The sequence below is a fragment of the Mastigoproctus giganteus genome, chromosome 6 (assembly GCF_048544385.1).
Source record: "Mastigoproctus giganteus isolate SK-2022 chromosome 6, ASM4854438v1, whole genome shotgun sequence".
Lineage (NCBI taxonomy): Eukaryota > Metazoa > Arthropoda > Arachnida > Uropygi > Thelyphonidae > Mastigoproctus > Mastigoproctus giganteus.
Window position 1 is genome coordinate 235,239,982 of NC_143580.1, and position 21,570 is coordinate 235,261,551.

General features: G+C 35.6%; 1 protein-coding gene across 1 annotated transcript in view; it reads right to left on the reverse strand.

Moving 5' to 3' along the window:
• Window positions 1-7,885: 7,885 nt before the first annotated feature.
• Window positions 7,886-21,570, reverse strand: part of LOC150085099 (serine/threonine-protein kinase D3-like) — a 224,473-nt gene continuing 210,788 nt past the window's right edge. Inside the window, exons 21-22 of the mRNA XM_090375772.1 lie at window positions 13,444-13,529; window positions 7,886-8,180 (exon numbers count right to left, since the gene is read on the reverse strand). Of these exons, the coding sequence (XP_090231898.1) occupies window positions 7,917-8,180; window positions 13,444-13,529 (350 nt within the window). The 3' untranslated portion in view covers window positions 7,886-7,916. The remainder of the gene's footprint in view (window positions 8,181-13,443; window positions 13,530-21,570) is intronic.

Consider the following 21,570-nt stretch of genomic DNA (forward strand, 5'->3'; position numbering starts at 1 on the left):
AGCTAATTAAGGAGGGAGGTAATGAGCTACAGAACTTATTTTCACCTTAACAAACCAGATGTACAAAGAAGGTTCATGGCCTGAAGATCATTGCACAGCAATCATGATCCCATTCCCCAAAAAATACAATACCAAGGAATGCAGCCAACACCGGACATCAGCCTTACCCTACATGTATCCAAAATCTTACTAAAAATAATAAAACAGAGAATCAGTGACAAAATCAACAGATGTTTAGCACCCGACCAATTTGGTTTCAGGAAAGATAGGGGCACAAGAGATGCCATCGCAACCCTAAGGCTCCTGGGAGAGAGATTTATTGATCTAGAAAGAAACCTTTACATTTGCTTCATTGATTATGAGAAAGTCTGCGATAGAATACAATGGCCAAAACTCTTCTCAACCCTGGAAAAAAATAGGAATAGAAGAAAACATACTAAACTTAATAAAAACATTGTACAAAGACCAGAAAATCATAGTATATATTGACAACTTGGAAACAGACCCAACAAAAAATAGAAAAAGGAGTTCGACAAGGCTGCTTACTTTCACCAGGCCTATTTAACATCTATGAGGAGGAAATTATGGCAGAAGCCCTTGAAAACAGCAATTTAGGAATGACCATAAATGGCAAACAAATAAAGACAATCAAGCAATTGTAGCAACAAGGAGTGACCTGACTGACATGTTACAGCTGATCAACCACACAGCTGAGGCTTATGATATGAAAATTAATATGAATAAAACGAAGTGCATGACATTCTCAAAGGACCCCAAAGCTATGAACATCAAAATAGGAAACAATAATATTGAACAAGTAGCAAAATTTAAATATTTAGGACAAATGTTTAGACAAGAGATACCAATGAAATAAAAGCATAAATTGGGAAAGCAAAACAAGCTTTCACAGAAAAACAAAAAATTCAGACAAAGTATTTGAATGAGCATATAAGGAAAAGAATTCTAAAATCCTATGTTTGGAACATGGCCCTACATGCATCCAAAACCTGGACGATAAACAAACGAGATGGACAGAGAATTGAAGCATTCAAGATGTGGTGCTGGAGAAAATACAAGAAAATAAGTTGGACCAAAAAAAGACCAATGAAGAAGTCTTAGAAGAACTTGGAGAAAAAGAAAAATGATAAACCTAATCAAGGAGCGAAGAGGAAGGTGGTTTGGACACAATCTAAGACACAGTGAAATGCTAAGCCTGATTATGGAAGGAAAGATTAATGGAAATAGACCCAGAGGGTGACCAAGAAACAATTTCATAAAGCAACTGCAAAGGGATACAACAAGATCATATCAAGACTTGAAGAAGCTGGCACTCAACAGAGAGAGGGATGTGGAAAAAAGTCATCAGTGCCATCAGTTCCTTCAGTCATAGAGACTGAAGGAACCCATGATGATGAAAAGAAATACTGGAGTGTATAAAGAAAAGATGAAATATTGGTATGCTGAAAGCAGAATTCAAAAAAAGTAACAACTTTCTCCATAAACAATAAATAAAATTTATGCACCTGTCAGGTACCACATGACCCACCATTGCAACTTTTTGGGGTGTGACCACTGCTGAGTTAAAATACCAGGAAAAAACAGTGCAAACAAACTAAATTCAGTCTTAACCATTATGGTACATTTTTAATGAGAAATTATAATTAAATTAAAATTTGTCATAAAACATAACAAAAACAAGCATTAAAAGATAACAGAAACAAGCAATAAATTATACTGAAAGAGGAGGAAAACCATGTGACTGGAATGAAAAAATAAAAAACAAATAGCATATATCAACAGAATAAACTATTGATAAGATAAATAGATCCAAACATTTAAATATGCAAGGTTTATTTCGTGAATACATTAAAATCTTTAGAAATAATTTTTAAAGGGGTTTTACATTTACATTTATTCATGCAGTGAGGTCTATAAATATCATATTGCTTTAAAACTAGGATTTGCTTTAGCAAGCAATCAGAATGAGTCCTTTCTAGTTGCCATAAAGGTTTTTTTTTTTTTTCTTTTTCTCTCTAAAGCAGCATATTTAAATTTAAAAGATTTAAAAAGAAGTGAAGTGTTAAAACCTTAAAGAACTGCTTTTACAACTGAAACAATGGCAAGTTACTAGAAATTAACACTGATTGATGCCTCTTGAGAGAATAATAACCCTAAGGAAATATTCCTGAACAGCATATTTGCATAAATTACTTGTAGCATGATATTAATAAAAAGTACGTGTAAATTCATTAGAATATACCACTTACTATGCTACAAATCTATTTTTATCAATTAGCATAAATTTACACAATAACACTTATTTTTTTATGATGTTAAAGCAGTACACAACTTCGTTACTTATTCACAGTTAGTATATTAATTCAATAAATGTTATCGCATTACAATAAAAGTAATATTATTGCAACTAAGGTTGCAGAGACAAAGGATTCAGTGGAATTTATTTGTCCATTTGGAAATTTCACAAAATAACATAGTGAAATAAAAAAAAAAAAAAAAAAACTGCATTTTATATTTCAAAAAAATATAGAGATGACTGTCAAAGCAGCATTTAAGAAACATAAAATAACAAATGCTACGTGGCAATAAAAAAACAGTATAATGGGTAAAAATAATTTAAATATTCTTTAATATGAAAAAAAAAAAAAAATAATAATAAAAAAATATATATATACACTTATTATTTCAGATGCTTATCAGTTGAATAAGTCTATTTTATATCTTAGATATAGATTGTGTATCTCTAAATTTGTTGGATGTTAGGTTGGAACTTCAAAACAAAAGTAAAAATTAATAATAATAAAACTTTGACTATAACAATGACATTGTTTTTAGAGGATTTTTTAAATCTTTTCCTGCTGACCTAAACAACAACAGCAAAGTTTTTTTTATGCAAATATCTTGCAAATCTGCATTTTTTTTTTACCCTTCTAGATGAGAATGATATCAAATTAGCTGTGAATACAAAGCAGTTGATATAATATTCCAAAATTAATCTTAATTTTTGAAGTCAGATGATATGGAAAAATTTAATTAAAATAATTTTTTATAAATTTGAAAAATGATGCTTTTCTTCCTCTAATATGAAAAACTTTTCCTGCTGTTCTATGTATAGGCCTTACCATTTAAAGAAAAAAACAGACAGCTTAATATAATTTATAGGTTATTAGAATAATTTGGCATATTAATCAATAGCCAAATTATTTTTTGTTACACTATTTTATTTTTTTAACTAAGTTATGATTATTGAAAGAAAACTTATTCACCATAAGTTATGATTGTTTTAAAAATTTTGTAAAGAAAATTTATTTTCTTTATAAATATTTTATTTACTGTCATGAACTATACAGTGTAACTGTGCATGTATATGCATGCACATGCACACATGGAAATGAAATCCTGTGGTTTCATTGTTAACAAATAGCAAAATTTAAAGCTTTCTCTAATTTTTTTCCCCATTTTGTGAGTCCTCTGTGAAACTAAACATTCTGTTTATATCCTGGCATGACCACATAAGTCAGACATTTACAACAACTAGTCAATTTAACAATATTATCATGTACCATATTTAGCAATCACTGTCTTCAACCAGTCAACTCAGATGCATTTCCTTTTTGATCACTTGGCTACATCAGGCTTAAATCTTATTGTTTTCCTTGCATATCAACTTATATGCACTTTCCAGTCATCTCCCAATATCACTTAAATCCTACCTGCAAACAAAGCCCACTGTCAATGGTGCAGATTCTCAAGGGTCAATTCTGTATTAAATTAACATCTAATATAATGCAAAATAATGTAATACAAAACAAGCTCTTAAGATATGTGAATATTGAAAACAAGACTTGCTCTTTACATAAATCATTAGCAAAATTTAAAGTACATAAGCACATCCTGCAAGCCTATATGTCTCATCTCTTTGGTCTGCAGCAGCTTCTTAAATTTTGAGTACTGACTCTACATGGGTGTGCTTGCTGGCTTTTTTCTTTACTTAATCAAAATCTTTAAACAATGTGAACATCCTTCCTAATATATAATACAGCTTTTTCTAATTAAGACTTTTGATAGGCTTGATATCTAGTTTCATGGACTATATGAATATATGGTATTACATCAAATAGTGGAGGAGTCTTCACTTAAATTCTTGCTTAAATCCTAAACTTATTTGTAAATTAAACAAGAATGAAAAACTGATAGACATTCAACAGTCCTAACACTGATAAATAAATGTAATAAAGATCCAGATATTGTTTTACAGTGAAAATCATATGCAGATATTGTGAAACCGAAGTTGAAGGTGTTATCCTTAATTGATTTAAACTTTTAATCATGTGGTTTGGAATTTAATAATCACTGAATGTAATACTTTCTATTTTCACAGTTACATTTTATTTCTATTATTTTTGTGGCATGAGTTTTGATGTAAATGTTGACCTTTTGTGATTATTTGGATGTTTTTATTCTCAACTATTTGAGACATTATCCAAAAATTATCCGGGCTGGAAATCCAGCCTGGATAATTTTTGCTCTTATGTAATATATGCAATCTTAGTGTAATGTATGCACTCCCTCTAGCCTATGGCTATTCCTAGAGACTGAACACTTTAAATGTGACAGATTAAAAAAAAATTATATTATTAAAATTCAATTTTATTCTTGATTTTTTTGAGTTAAAAGAAGAAAGAACAAACAAACATAAGACTATATTTTGATATAACATATAACTAAACAGTAAAGTTCAAGCAGGAAACTGGGACAATGAGAGTAGGAACATATTATGAGAAAGTATAGTCCCTTTAGTTTTTTCTTTTTTTTTTAGTATTTCATAGGAGATCTAGCCCTAGTCACAAATTTTCTCTTATGACTAATGAATACAATCACCTGATTATAGAATAATGAAACAATAACAATTTTGTTTTTGTAAACATGTTCTTCATTCTCAAAGTGATGTTCAGCTGAGTAGTCAACTGTAAGAGTGCAGTAATGCACACAAATTTGAGTGGACCACTGTTCAAGCCCATATAACTGCAAAATATAGTTAATGATTGCATGTATTGTTATAATTAATTATAAATTCTTCTGACCTATTGGCCATGCTAGTGTATAAAACACAACATTTTTGGCCAGAGGTAGCTGAGTGGTAAAGCGTGCGAGTGCAAAAGCATATATGTGTTTTTGAGGGTGATCATTTTTCAAGCCTTGTATGACTACTAAATATGGTTAACAATTGTATTTACTGTTGAAATGATTAACTGTAAACTCTTCTGACCTAGTGGTTGTGCCAGAGTTTAAACAATTTTTTTAAGCATTATTCCTATTGCAAAATCATACTGCATAATGGTATCAAGTTTTTATCTCAGATTCTGATGTGCTCAGAATGAGCAAAAGCAGTGAGATATAACAATAATCTTATTTAGTGTCCAATATCCTAAAAGGGTGGGCATTGTTTCAGTTTTAGCCCCACCTTAATCAGGAACTGCAAGAAGGGCTATACTATGGTTTACCATTTGCTTTGTTTAGAGCAGATAAGGAGATTGCACTAACAATCTCAGAAAATAAATTTAAAAACATTTTTGTCCAGGAAAGATTTCTTGCAGGAAGGTGCAATTTTTATTTTTCTTAGAATCACTGGGTCAACTATGAAAAAGGTAAAAACATAAATAAAAAAAATTGGCTGATTAAATGAATTTCAAAAAATTTGCTAACAAATTCACATGCAGTCTCTATTACATCAAATATTCATTAATTCTTATAATTACACATTAACAAACAATTGAATGTAAATTATATTTTGGAGCAAATTTTTTTTATGCAGTTATTAAATACTTCATGTTCCTTAAAACTTTCCCACTGCATTTTTAATATTTTGGTTTATATTTATTACATTGTATTATTATGTGCGTGAGCAAGCATACATATGACAGTATCATTAAGAGATTATAGATAAAATGTGTAATTCTTAATATTAGCTCTCTTAAAGTATGTATATAGGAAGAGAGTTTAAGTGGAAAATATCAGGAATTATTCTTGTTTGGATAAATCCATATAATAAAAATTTTAATATGCAATATTAAAATCACTGGAGTAGAAAAATATATATACATATTTCATTAAAATGGAATCCTCTGAAATCCAACATGTAATACTGCTGCCACTAGAGAAGGATAAGCTCTGAGAATTCTGTGGAATAGGTGAAAATGTAAAATTAAAATTATGCAAAAACACTTTACAACAGTGCTAACAACACTGATGAAATGTTGTTAACACCGATGGTGCAAAGTTTTAATCAGTGTTAAAACTTCAACTAACAATGTAATGTTCATTAATAATTTTCACTTTACAAAAATAGGAATACTTTTGAAATGTAATCAAATTCACCTGTTATCATTAATCTATACTCTAATTTCACAGCAGCTTTGCACACCAGAAGTAGTTATTGGAACCCAACGATGTTATCAATTATAACATTACTTCATCTGAATGAAAATAATTTTTTTTTTTTTTTTTTTTTGTTTCTATTTTTTTCCAGAAATTGCATGGATCACATTTTTATATGAAAAAATTCATTACTAATTCCAGTATTTTTTTTTTTTTTTTTTAACTCCATTGAAGTTCCTAGTTTTTTGCATTCAGTACATAATTATATTAATGTAAAACACAAATAAAACACAAAATAACTTTAGAAAAAAAAAATCACAAATTACAAGCACAAACTAGAAAATAAAACATAGTTTAAAGTTTGTTCACAGGTACACTAAATTTATTTTTTGTGTATAAAATAATTTTATAATTTACAAGAAAAAAAAATGTATTTTTTTTGCTATAATGTGCAAAATTAATTTTCTTTGTGATGAATATTTTACAAAGAAAATATTTGGGACCTGATAATATAAATTATAAAAATATATTTACATATCAGTCATTCAAGATATTTATCCATGCTCTGAGAAGCAACACACCTACTTGCTGACAGAAGAAGATATTTCATTTCCAACAGCATGAAACTAAAGAAGCATCACATATATATATATATGTTCTAAATCTGTTTCCTATTACATTCTTTATGTCCAATTTACAACTCAAAATTTTAATACCTATTTCAAATATCCCTATCAAACAAAACCAGAATTAAATGGAATCATGACCGATAAAATTCTACTAATCTTAAGTACTTTTGTAGGAAAAATATTTATAAAATATACGTTTAAAAATATTGCCTTCCAATCACAACTACTACTAACACTTAAAATACGTTGCAGCTATTCTTTATTGGTTATCCACTCTAGAATAAATTGAATGGTGAGTAGATAAGGCAATAATACTTGCAAAACCAATAAACTCTTCACAAATATTTTACAATATATACCTATTGCTCTTATAATTCAGCAACATCGACTATAGATAGTGCTGAATGTACAAGTCTTCGAGTATCATAGTTTTTCACACATATAGCATGAAAACTAAAAAATTTCCATTATACATGCTAAGAAACACCACAGATTAAAAGTTCATGCTATCTGGGAAGACTTTACAATGCATTTCTTGTATTAACTATTTAAGTTCAAATCAATGAGGAAAAATTGATTCTGCAACAGGGATAAAAACCACAAGCCGAGAACACTACATGCAAGATTATCAATATTTACATAATTTGTTCAGAAAGAAAATTTGTTTTCCTTTAAATGCACAAACATCGCATTAATTTTTCTTGCACTGTTGAGCAAGCATTATTCCTGAAACCTTGCATAAAATCTTGATTATTTTACAATTTAATCTGAGCTTTACATTTCCAAATAATGCTCCATCACCATTTTTAAGATTTCTGTTATATACAAAAATTTGCTCATGACATGTCGTCTGCCTAACAAAATAAAAAACAATTAACTTCACTAGCTTCATCACAAGCGGAGTCTTCCAAATATACTGGAGCAGGCTTCCTCCTCTCTTCTTGCTTCAGGACAAGGCTGCAATGTGCCTTGGTTTTGCAATTCTCCAATAGGTCGAGGGCTATTTTCGATACTACTACAAGGAACAGCTGGAGGTGGGGGAAGATTGTGCTCTCGTCGATACAGTTCCCAACGAGGGTCATCTGATTCATGTGTCAAAAATCTCCAACCAACTTGTGCTTCTAATTCCCTTAAATCACACCAAGTCTGATAATCCTACATGGAAAACATCATAACATATATTTTTTGATTTAAAGTATAATTATCTAATCTTTGATATACTAACAAGAATAAAAACAGTTTGTAAAAAGGGATATTCCCTGTTTACCTATCTATATATACCATATTTTGTTAAATATATGGAGAATGCATAGGTGAAGTATGCTACATATACCTACAATTTGGGCAAATTCTTCCGGCTCAACCACCCAAATTGAAAGGAAAAAAAAAAATAAATAAATAAGGGGTTCTCTGTTTCTGTAATGATCAATATGCACTATGACAAAATCGATTTTGAGGTTCACCACTTTCCAATTCACATTAGAGGGCCACAATTATACACAACTGCATTTTTTTTTTTGGGCTAAAGTAAGGTCCACATGTGGTTCTTTTGTTTGGACATGGTAAGTCTGCTTTTAACTTTATACCCTTTATTGTCTGTCAGGTCAACTATGATCAATTGTACTATGCATTATATAACCTCAAAATTGATTTTGTCATAGTATATATTGATCATTACAGAAACAGAGAACCCTTTACCCCCTTATCATTGTTCCTTCCTTTCAATTTGGGTGGATGATCCTGGAAGAAGTCATCCAAATTGTAGGTACAGACAGTTCTCGCTTTACGAGTTCCCGGGTTTATGAGTCCCCCCCCCCAAGTATCGAGTATCAACAAAATCGAAAATATGAACATTAATTGTAAAAATTAATGTTAAACATTCATAAATACCGAATTCCAAACGAGGTACATAGCTACAATACAGTGTACCCCGCTTTATGATATTAATCAGTTCCAGAGACACCATCCTATCATGAAAATATTGTAATGTGAACCCCCAATAACATATTGTTTTTTGGTAATTGGTTTCAAGATCTCGGAAGTTGAAATTTTCACTGTATAACTAAGCTATTTATCTCTCTAAAATTTGATTTTTAAGGTCACGAGCATGAATTTAAGGTCATATTTGTTGTTGTTATTTGGTTTTTAGGAGCATTAGCAACTAAGGCCGTATTGCTCCAGGGATATGCGGTGGTCATTCCCTGACCTTTCCGCATCCTCCGTATTTGGTGGTCACGGGCTCGAACCCTGGTCTAATCAAGAAGCTGTGCTACGCACTGCGCTCCTGCCCACGGAGGCGCCTTAAGGTCATATAAAAGGTTGTGAGCGTGGTTTATAAAGTGTATTAGTTACCAATTGAAATCATTAAAATGCACTACACTTTCATCATTATCATATGTTCCGTTATAAGAATCAATTTTAAATGCCTTTGTGATATTTTTCTAAAGCACATTTCTGGAGGTCACTACCATAAACAATAAAAACAATTTGCACTTTCCGGTTTATTGGGCTTTTCTGTTAGTGCATCTAATTATAAACAGGTAGTAAACTCAATCTTATTGCATTTGCGATAATACTGATAGATGGAATACTGTGGGTTTTTACGTTATTATGGTGAAATGTGTTTCCCTTTACTGAAATCTTCAATCATATAAAAAACAAATAAATTTTAAGAATCTTCTCTTCATTCCTATTTTTTAAAGCTTAGTAAACTTATTACTCCATGCGAATCGTGTTAGTTGAAATTTGTGTGTGCCATTAAAAAATGCTTATGCATACGCAATTGTGAAATGTATAATTAAAAGAGAAGATTATCTTGGAAACAAATGCCTCTTAAAGCATTTCTGAAGAAGACGACTCCTTATGCAACAAACCGACGAGTGCTGAGCCAATAATGAGTGATCAACGAGTGTGCATTTAGTTGATGATGAAGAATAAACATTCTTTAACATTTGTAAGTCGTAAATAATTTCTCTATTATTATAATTTTCTTGATTTTACAGGCTACACTTTAATTTCTTTGGATAAATTAATCATTGTTTAAACATAAACTAATTAGCTAACTAATTTCATTGTTGATAACTAGATAGTATGAATCAATAAATATGATAGTATGAATTATAAAGTAGTTTCTTGAATCTCAATATTTTACAAATATTGTTGATAATGTAATCCCTATTTTTAACATTATGTCTATGGGGAAATAAATTCCTGCTTTACGAGCGCGCGCTAGGAATGAATTAACTCGTTTTTTTTTTTTTTTTTTTTTTTTTTTGATTTGGTAGTTATTGGCGCATCGGCTTCTGTGGCCATATTGCACCTCCCAAGGTTTTTGCAGTACTTTGATCCAAGCCCGAGGCGGGAATCGAACCCGCGACCTTTGGGTTGTCGGGCAGGTACTTTACCCACCCGACTAGCCCGGTCGGCTGAATTAACTCGTAAAGTCAAGAACTACCTGTATATAATGATAAGTTTCTGTATATTATCCTTTGTGTATATGTAACATACTTCACCTATGCGTTCTCCATAGATTTATCTAGGTGTCTTCTACAATAATCTTCCATATAAACACTAATACATATATTATGTGTGTGTGTGTGTGTGTGTGTGTGTGTGTGTGTGTGAATTCACTGACAATAATAAAAACAGTACTGCAATAAAATACTACCGTATTTTTCAGTCAGTAAGACATAAACCATATTAGAAAATGTCAATAATATAACACTGAACATAGTTCAAATTGAATTAACTTGAAATATCTAGCCATTTGACTTCCCTGAGAAGTGAAGTCCCATACTACATGGGCCAATCTTTGCTTTTAAAATTATTTTACGCAAAATAGATTCAAATAAATCAAACCGTCTTAAAAGGAATATTAGACCATTCTTCATGGAAGAATGGTTTTTAGCTCCTTGAACAATGGAGGTAGAGGAAAACTACTTCTCACTCTCCTTTCCAAATATGCCCACTGTGGGCATATTTGGAAAGGAAAATAATGGAAGAGAAGAATAACTTAAATAAATAATATTTAGTCTGGTGATTGCAGGCCATGGGAAATGCTTAGACTCAGCTTCATGCCCCTCAAAACCAAGATTGGACACATCTGTATGTATAAGAGCATTACAATTTGTCTATCAGATTTTGTTTTTCATACTTGCAAATGCCGACATTTTCAATGTGGTTGCTCTGGATTCATAACCAAATCAGCAGTTGGATTCTGAATATGTTCAATTTTTTTGAGGAATGAAAGTCTCAGTTGTTGTTGTTGTTTGGTTTTTAGGAGCATTAGCAACTAAGACCATGTTGCTCCAGGGATATGCAGTGGTCATTCCCCGACCTTTCCGCATCCTCTGTATTTGGTGGTCACGGGCTTGAACCCCAGTCTAATCAAGAAGTGTGTGCTACGCACTGCTGCTCCTGCCCACCTGGCTACGGAGGCGTGGTCTCAGTTGTGTAATATGCTCAAGAAATGTTAGTTTCTTATCTACATAAGACATAAGAATCTTATGCTTGGTACTACTGGAATGGTATGTCCATCAAGTTGAAGTTTGGTGCCAGGGTGCAGGTTTCATTTTTTTACAAAAGTGCACACAAGCAGTTTTTTGTGTGGAGACCCAGAAGCCATTTGTTTGTGCCTATTTTCTTACTGTTTATCACTACCTGCAGCTGCCACCACAGTTTACCTATTCTGAAAATAAGAAATACTGAGTAACCAACAACATTGAGTAACCAACTGCCATTTGGTATTGTATGCTGTTTCTGACAATGATGTGATATTCTTTTCAGAGGAAAGCACTGCATACATTATTTTCTAATTTGATAAGAAAATCTAGTGTTGTTCAATTTTTCCTGAAGTCAACTTGTTGGACTGAAAAAATTACACTAGCCAACAAAAAATATTTTCTGTCATACCACAATGAAAATATGCGATTCTGGGGGAAATAAACGAACTGATTCCAAATCACTATAAGTCTCTATCATGTTTAAATCAAAAGATGTACCAACGTTTAACATTAAAATAAAGGAATATATATGTACAATTCAAGTTTGTAACACAAGTGTAAAAAAATAGTATATGTACTCTATAACTCATTTAACTTCGGAAAAAATATCATAAGTCATAGCGAAATAAATTATATTTCAATAATATATAATCAGCATACCTGTAATTGTCCTTAATGTTTGCTACTAAGGGATTCTCTTGTATTCCTGCTTACTCAGGCAGTGTTAGGAGGGTCGGAAAACTGCTAGCTTTGGGGGGGGGGAAAACTCCGGATAATTGGGGCAGCCGCTTAATCGGGCCAAAATGCACTAGTCCTGATGTGTCCCAAATAACCAGAATTGACTGTATTTGGATTACTAGGTCTTATGAATCTTGTAGTAATCTTGGCTCAGTGGAATGTAAATTGTTACAACTGTTATGAAGGACTTAGTGCAACTGCTTGAAGGGTCATGTTTAGTGGGACCATTTGAAAGGGAATATGAAAATTCACCAGAATTTCCACACCACCACGGGTCATACCTTCTGTTATTCTGTCTGTACAGTAAGCAGTATAGATCCTTATTGAGGAAGAATCTTAGGATCTGAGTTAAGTTTTCTGCAAGCAAAGGCACAGAAGAGCATGTTGTGAAATGAGATTGTATATGTAATTTATGTTAGTGTGGTCTCCTCTGCAGTTCCACTGGATTATGGTTTTCATTATTTGGTTTTGGAAAAGCTTTCAGACTGTTTCCTCAGAGTTGTTTTAGATTTTTTAATCTCAGATTTCCTTCTTTTGGGAAAATATGTATATAGTTTTTTGGCAAATGGAATTAATATTACTAAATATTAATAATCAAGTAGGATAAATTACAAAAAAAAAAAAAAAGAGAGAGAGAGCGAGACGACGACAGAGAGAGAAAAAAAATCATAGTACTGGAAGTCTTAAGTTGTACAAACTTTACTTTTAACTTAATAATTTTATGTAAAGGATTCCTGGCCAGCCTATTTTCACCATTTAAAATCAAATAGAGGTTACAATTCTTCCTCCCTTCCTTTTTTAGCTGCATGCTCTTTAAAATAATTCTGCAGTACAACCACCATCGTTGTGGTCTTTTTGGTAAGAAATATAGTTAATGTGTTTTACATCATAATATGATGTAAAAAAGATTAAGTGGGAGAGTCATTTTAAAGTTATTAATAATTCATTGTTATTAATGTCACCAAAGGCTTCAATAGTGTATTCAAGCTAAAATCTTTATTATTTTTAAATAATTTCTATATTTAAAAAAAATTTTTGCAGATCAAGGTAATTATTTCATAAATGTTGTATGAACTTTACACAGTGATAATCACATTTACTTCTGAAGGCCAAATTACATACAATCTATTTCTTTTAAAAAAAAAAAAAAAAAAATTTTTAAATAAAACTATGTATACCTCTAGCCAAGTATGTGAAAGTGATTTCTCCACTGTTAACCTTTTCCTGGTTTTTACCTGAAGCAAGCGATTTATAAGATCTTTGGCTGTAAAAGTACATGCAAAAGAAAAAAAATTACAATAAAAGAGAAAGCAAAAAATGTTACTTTAAACACACACACACACACACACACACACACACACACACACACACACACACACACACACACACACACACACACACACACACACACACACACACACCTAAAATTAAAGGAATGATCATCTGACTATTAAAAACCAAAGAAAAATGGATAAGATATATTATTAAAATTTTGATGCAAGAAAAATGGATTAAGTAGATCCACACACATACAAGAAAGAAAAAAAATAATACAAATGAGAATTTCTACTGGTGTCCTATTCTCACAGCACTTGGTTCTGGAGAGTTCATGAAAGGAAGGCGTGGGGGGGTTGGTTTTATTGGCGCATTAGCTTCTATGGCTATAATGCGCCAAGACCATGTCATTTATAAAAAAGTTTAAACTTTCAGTGACCTAATTAGTTAGGTCACTATGTCCAAAGGTATAACAAATATATAAAGAAAAAATGTAAATTTTATATTCGATTAAAAATCTTTATTGATTTTAAAAAGCTAAAAACAGCAGACACATTGTCATTGTCGGATAAAATCTGACTGAGTGTATATGGCTCAGTCAGATAATTAAAAGCGGTAAAATGGATATTTCTAAAATCTGGACAATCAATTAAAATGTGTCTCATGGATAAAACTGTGCCACAGTTCTCGCACATAGGACAGTCATCTGCCCTCAGCAGAAAAGAATGTGTAAGATGACCGTGTCCTATGCGGAGACGAGCTGGAACAACTTCCTCCTTACGATTCCTGCGCAGACTAGACTGCCACGGTTCAATTACAGGCTTTATACCATATAATTTATTCCCAGTCTGTCTATTCCACAAGTCCTGCCATTGGGAATATATCTTTTGGTGTATTATTTGCCTGTAGTCTGTATAGGGGACTAACAGGCAGCGGTTATCATTGGGAATTGCTGATTTGGCTGCGGCGTCAGCCAAATCATTTCCCCTAATCCCAATGTGGCTCGGAATCCAGCAGAAGCGGATGTCATATTCGCATTCATGGAGAACGTGAATCTTCTGCTGAATGCTAGACAGAACTGGATGAGGATTATACCTCACGGATATTAAAGCCTGTAACATGCTAAGGGAGTCGGAATATAAAATGAACCATTGGTATTGGCATTTACTAATATGATCCAAGGCTAACTCTACAGCGTGCAGCTCTGCAGTAAATATGCTGCATTCAGAGGGAATCTGCTCTGATATAGTCCTGTCTGTAAAGACAGCAGCAGATCCCACATATGATTCTGACTTCGAACCGTCTGTGTAGACTGGCGCGAAGTCGGAATATTCAGTTCGGTGTGCTGAATGAAGCTGCTGGTAGACACATGATGGAGTGTCCGACTTTGCCCAGTTTCTAAGCGACAAGTCGCATGTCGGGACACGAGCATGCCAGGGTGGAAAGGGTTGCTTTGATGTTTGGGCAACCTTGTCTACCTTGATATTAAGTTCATTGAGTAGCCCTTGGAGACGAATACCAAAAGGACGATTGGCAGGAAAAACTTGTACAATACGGGTATTGTACAAGTTTTCCCATCGTGGCTCAAAAACGAAGGGCCACGTAGGATGGTCTGGCAGGGATTTCAGTTTTAAAGCGTACTTTAAAGACAACTGCTTACGTCGAAACGATAACGGTGGTTCGTTTGCTTCGACGTATAAACTCTGGACAGGAGATGTTCGAAATGCTCCAGTAGCGATACGTATAGCCTGATGATGGACAGGATCCAGCCATCGAAGTACATTGTCTCTGGCTGAAGAATATACTTGGGACCCATAATCTAATTTGGATCGCACAAGTGCACGGTAAAGCCGTAGAAGGGTGCATCGGTCTGCACCCCAAGTTAAGGAGGAGAGCGAGCGGAGCATATTGAGGGCTCTTGTGCACTTTGTGCGGAGTTGACGAATATGATCCAAAAAGGTCAATTTTTTATCGAATATGAGTCCCAAGAATTTTGTGTTCACTGCTACTGGAATAGCATTTTGTCCGAGCCTTAATTCAGGTTCAGGATGAAGATTACGCTTGCGACAAAAGTGTACGCAAACGGTCTTCTCCGGCGAGAACCTGAAGCCATTAGCAAGTGCCCAGGAATTCAGACTATCAATGGCTTTCTGCAGTTGTCTTTCAATAACCCTCATGTTGCACGACTGGCAAAAAATGCTAAAGTCATCAACATAGAGGGCACTGTTTACAGTTGGAGGAAGTTGTTCTGTGATGGAATTTATTTTTATGGCAAAAAGCGTGACACTTAATACTGATCCTTGTGGTACTCCCTCCTCTTGGCTAAAGGAGCGAGAGAGTGAGGATCCCACACGAACTTGGAACGATCGATTGGCTAAAAAGTTTTGAATTAAAAAGGACAGATGCCCTCTTAGGCCTAGCCTATGTAAGTCTTTTAAAATGCCAAATCTCCAAGTTGTGTCATACGCTTTCCCCATGTCAAAGAACACCGACACCAAGTGTTCACGTTTTAAGAAAGCATCCCGGATGGATGCTTCCATTCTAATAAGATGGTCCAAAGTGGACCGGTTCCTTCGGAAGCCGCACTGGATGCTAGAGAGAAGGTCATTTGATTCTAAATACCATATTAAACGAGAATTGACCATTCTCTCCAGGATTTTGCACAGACAGCTAGTAAGGGCAATAGGACGATAGTTGGTGGTGACTTTTGGATCCTTTCCTGGCTTAGGGAAGGCAAGAACGATTGCCTTTCGCCAGGAGTCCGGAAACTGCCCTTCAGTAAAGATTCTGTTATACAGAAGGAGCAGACAATCCATAGATTTTGGTGAAAGATGTTTAATCATTTCATAATGGATGCCATCTGGTCCAACAGCACTTGCTTTGGAAAGAGTGAGGGCTCTTTTCAGTTCCTCTATAGTGAACGCCCCATTGTAAGGATAGAGGCCCTTGGTCTTAAAATTAAGTGCTTGTTTTTCCAGTTTATGTTTCAGGACCAGGAACTCTGGGGAGTACGAGGATGTTGCGGAGATGTTAGAGAATGTTTCCCCAAGAGCATTGGCTATTGCAGTTGGATCTGCAATAGCGCATCCATTATAATCTAGGATTGAAGAAGGGTGGGATGTATATTTTCCCTTCATTTTCCGGATTTTATCCCAGACTACCTTAGAGTTGGTAGACTGGTTAATAGATGATGTAAAATGGATCCACGATTCCTTTTGACTCTGACGACGGATATATCGTGCTTTGGCTCGTGCACGTTTAAAGGCTATAAGGTTGGTCGTGGTAGGATATTAGCATTAGCATTTTTAGCATTAGTAGAGGCATTTGATGCAAGAAAGCAAGCTTATGCAGCATCAGCCAAAAAAAAAAAAAAAAAACACTTCCACTTCACCCCTCTGTTCGTTCAAAATACCTGTCCAGCTGAGCCTTAAACTTATTTAGGCTATCAACCTCCACCACCACCACAAGGGATGGAAGTCTGTTCCACCAACCAACCACCCGCTGGCTAAAGGCAAATTTCCGCACGTCTATCCTACATCTGTCTTTCCTCAATTTGAATTTACGCTCTCTCAGGTGATTTTTCTGAGCTAGAGGAAGAATCCCATCAGCATTGAGCATGCTTAAACCATTCAAGGCTTTATACACCTCTATCAGATCACCTCGCTGGTGCCTAGTCTCCAGACACTGTAATTTGCAAAACTTAAGCCTTTCTTCGTAAGAGCACCCCTTTGTTCCATTCACTAATCTTGTTGCCCTTCTCTGTACTCGTTCCAGCAGCTCTACATCCTTCTTGAAATGAGGCCTCCAGACCTGTATACAGTACTCTAGGTGTGGCCTGACCATACCGGCGGAATATCCCCCACGCTTTGTTTTGAGCCTTTTTTGCTGCTGTGCATTGTGAATTCCACCAAGGTTTGGGAAATGGTGGAAACCGAGCAGATGTTTTTGGAACAGCATTCGCAGCTGCTTGGACAATATTTTCTGTGATGTACTTAACTGCATCATTGATAGGCTCTTGACTGACCGTGCTAAGATCAAAATTTGCCTGATGTTGGAAGGCAGTCAGTCAGCCTGATCAATCTTCCACCGTGGTAACCTGAAGGGAAGACATGGTCTCCCACTGTGTAACGAGGTTATCACAGGGAAGTGATCACTTCCGTATGGATTCTCCTCCACTTCCCAGGTGAGTGAAGGGAGTAGAGAAGGGGAGCAGATAGAGAGATCAATGGCAGAAAAAGTACGGGTAGGCATGTGGAAGAAGGTGTTTGTTCCAGTATTTAGAAGGGAAAGGTCATTGTCATTGAGCATACGCTCTATGACTCGTCCCCTTCTGTTGATGTTAGCACTACCCCACAGGGTGTTATGTCCGTTAAAATCCCCGAGAAGTAAGAAAGGGGGAGGCAGCTGCGTAAGAAGATCATCAAGCTCTGCCTGGGAGATGTCAGTCCCAGGTGGCAAATAAATGGAGCACACAGTTAATAGAAATCCCACTGAAAGGCGAATTGCAACAGCCTCTATGCTGGTTGTAATTAGCAAGGGCTGCACAGGGTCTGGTTACCCACAAGGATAGCCACTCCCCCATGTACAGGGCCATCCGCAATCCTATCCTTTCGAAAAAATGTGATGTTGTGCATGGTGGGATCATCATTTGCCTTTAGATATGTCTCCTGCAAGCAAAAGCAAACTGGCTCGTTCTTTTGCAGGAGGGCCTTGATGTCATCAATATTTCGCCGGAATCCACGACAATTCCATTGTAGGAATTTAGCCATTATTTTGGCTTGGTGGGTCCATCAGCCGGCTTCCGAGGTGCTGAGGGCTTACTTTTATCAGTCTTGGATTTATCTTTTTTGGGGAAGAATGGACGCTGTCCCGTGTCCATTTCCTCCTCCGCAAAGAGTTCCAAGACTGAATCTTCGGGTACCTCCTTCTGCTCGACATCCATCTTTTCTTGGGTACTAGGGGAGACTTCCCCTTTCTTATTCTTTTCTTTCATAATTACCTTTGTTACTTGTGGAGCATTAGGAGGTACCGATATAGGAGTGGCAGCTGATTGGTCCTTCTGTGCAGGTTTTTGAGAACTTAACAGATAACGCGCGATGGGAGTGAAAGACTCCTTTGGAGGAATGGTCATGTCCGTCTGAGTTCCGACGGAACATCTCCCTGCTACCTTCTGGGCATAGGTGGGTTTGTTGGTATTCAGGGGTTTGACCGATTTTCTTGCCTCCTGGTATGATATATTTAGCTCTGCCTTCAGCCGTTGAATTTCTTTTTCTTCTTTCCACCTCTGGCATGCTCGTGAGTAGGTCGGGTGTTCGCCTTCACAGTTAATACAGGTGGGTTTTGCGGCTGAACATGCTGTTGTTTCGTGGTCCTTTGCACCGCATCGAGCGCATGCAAGGACTCCGCGGCAGGCCATTTGAGAATGTCCATACTTCTGGCATTTAAAACACCGTAAAGGGTTCGGAACGTATGGACGCACTGAACAGTTGATGTATCCAGCTTTAATCTCGTCAGGAGGTTTAGGAGAGTTAAAAGTCAGGATAACGCTCCTGGTTTTAACAATTTTTCCATCCCTTCACGCAGTAATTCTCTTGATGGCAGTAACTCCCTGTGGTTTTAATTCAGAGCAGATTTCCTCCTCGGTTACGTCGAGAAGGTCCCACTCCGAAATGACACCCCTCGATGAATTGAGTGTTCTGTGTGGTGTCACTGTTATAGGGATTCCCCCGATTGATGTTACTCGGAGTAGATGTTCAGACTGCCTGTCATTTTTTGTTTCAATCAAGAGGTCCCCAGAACGGAGCCTCTTAACTGACTTGGTGAACCTGCTAACCCATCCAACCCTTTTTGTATAAAAAAAGGGCGACATTTTACCAATTGGTGTCTCATTGGTAGAATGCATGATTAAGAACCTTGGGACTGGCCCTGATGGTAATTCGGTTCGCTGCCTCTTATTAGCAATAATGCTATCTGGATCTTTGTCAATGGTTTCAGTATAGGGACTGGGTTGGGGCCCCTGAAGAAGTTAATTTATCAGGATTCATGAAGTTTTCTATATAGTTCAGTGCCCGGGCTCCCCACCCACCACAGAGCCCAAAGGGACGCCCACTACCCGGCATGCAATAAATGCGCTCGGGAGAGGGACGCCAGGGCTACCCAGACACTATACCCACACCGCCGCCAGCCTGAATCCTGTCCCTCGGACCATGAGGGTAGGGGCGTGGCATTGACACGGTTGACCCTCGCAGGCGAGCCTCCTAGCCGGGCCTTCCAGGACCACCCGTCTTGTCGAAGCAGGGGCCAAAGTGGTGTATTGAAGCTGGGCCCCTCAACCACCAGGATCCCCCTTTCCGAATTTCCACGGGTCGCAGTGCACGGCAAACACGCCGGATTCCATTGATGTAAGCCTGGAACCTGGGCTGTGGGCGTTGGATCCCAGTGATGCTAGTCTGGGAGTCCAGCAGCGTCACTGGGAGGTCCCCTCACCACGTACAGGTGCCCACGTCGAGGGGGAAAGGAAGGGGGAGATAGCAAATAGTTACAACTATTCCTATAGAAGGCATCTTATATATTCCCATTCCAAAAGATCTGCTAATCAACCAACCAATCTGTTAATTATGACAAACCATAAAGGAAATTCTGGATCTTCTCCATACCACAAATCAAGTCCTAGCTGAGTAGACATTGCTCTCCTAAGACATTAACTATTAATTTCCCAGTGGCGTGTTGTAGTCCTTGTCTCGACAGCTCTGAAGATGAATCTGGTGCTCCAAAACCTTTGTCACAGATTACACAAGAACATGTGGATTCCTCTGATTATGATTCACAAGCTTCTATTATTCTTATAATTTTACATTTGAATCTAAATGACTATTAAATAATCCTAAATATACCTTCTTGAATATAACTATACACTACTTTAGTAGTACCTCTCTCTTATTATCCATATATTGGTCTTGTCTGACCAATATAATTGTATACTATACTACGATGCTAAAACAAAGGAACTGTATGCAAAAAATAATTTAAAAATATATCATATACAGTCGAACTTCCGTATAACGAATTCGATAAATCCAACAAAAAAATTTGTTATACAGAGAATCTTTTTTTTTAGAAATTGTTATTTAATTAGAAAATGAATCTATATTTATTTTTAATGTATTTTATTTCAAAAACACTTATTTAAATTACGTTTACACAATTTTTGCCGGCAAGTATAACAAATTAAAAAAATCTGTAATTTTCATTTGCACAGTACAATTAAAAAATTGTCTGATTCTCAAAGAAAACCTCACATTTGTTCAGGGCATTAGAAACATTATCAGGAACATTTTCACAAAACTGTAGACCCATACGAACCGTTTTAAAAGCGTTAATCATTTCTTTGTGAGTTGGCTTTTCTATGGGTTGTTCTGATGTGTCTTCAGCGTCATCGTTAATTTCTTTGTGATCATGGTCGTGTCTAACACTGTTCAGCAGTATTTCATCTTCATTTGGATGTTCTGTTGTAGTCAGATCTTGATTTACATAAACATAACTATCCAGTGTTATTTCATTTTCGATGTTTCCAGATGATTCTAATAATGTCCAAAAGTTTTTCAGTTGTGAAAGGGGCAGTTCATCTTATTCGTTCAGTTGATGTTCGACTTCTGTATTCAATGCAAATTCCGCTTTCGAAAAACAATTTTGAATAGTGTATTTAGTGACATCTTTTGTCCAAACTTTTGCCAGTTCAGAGATGCAATCTCTAAGGTTAATTGTAACCTCCAAGTTTCTATTTTCTGATAACACATTGACAATCTTCATTATTATTCTCTTTCGATAATGAAATTTAAAATTTTTAATAATGCCTTGGTACATTGGCTGGAGTTCTGATGTCACATTTGGTGGTAAAAACAATAACTTCACACTTTTAAGTTTGGCAGAAATACTGGCAGGATGTGCCAGACAGTTGTCAGTTACCAACACAATTTTCCTTTTTTCTTCTGTTATACGCTTGTCTAGTTTTAATACACAGTCTTCAAAGA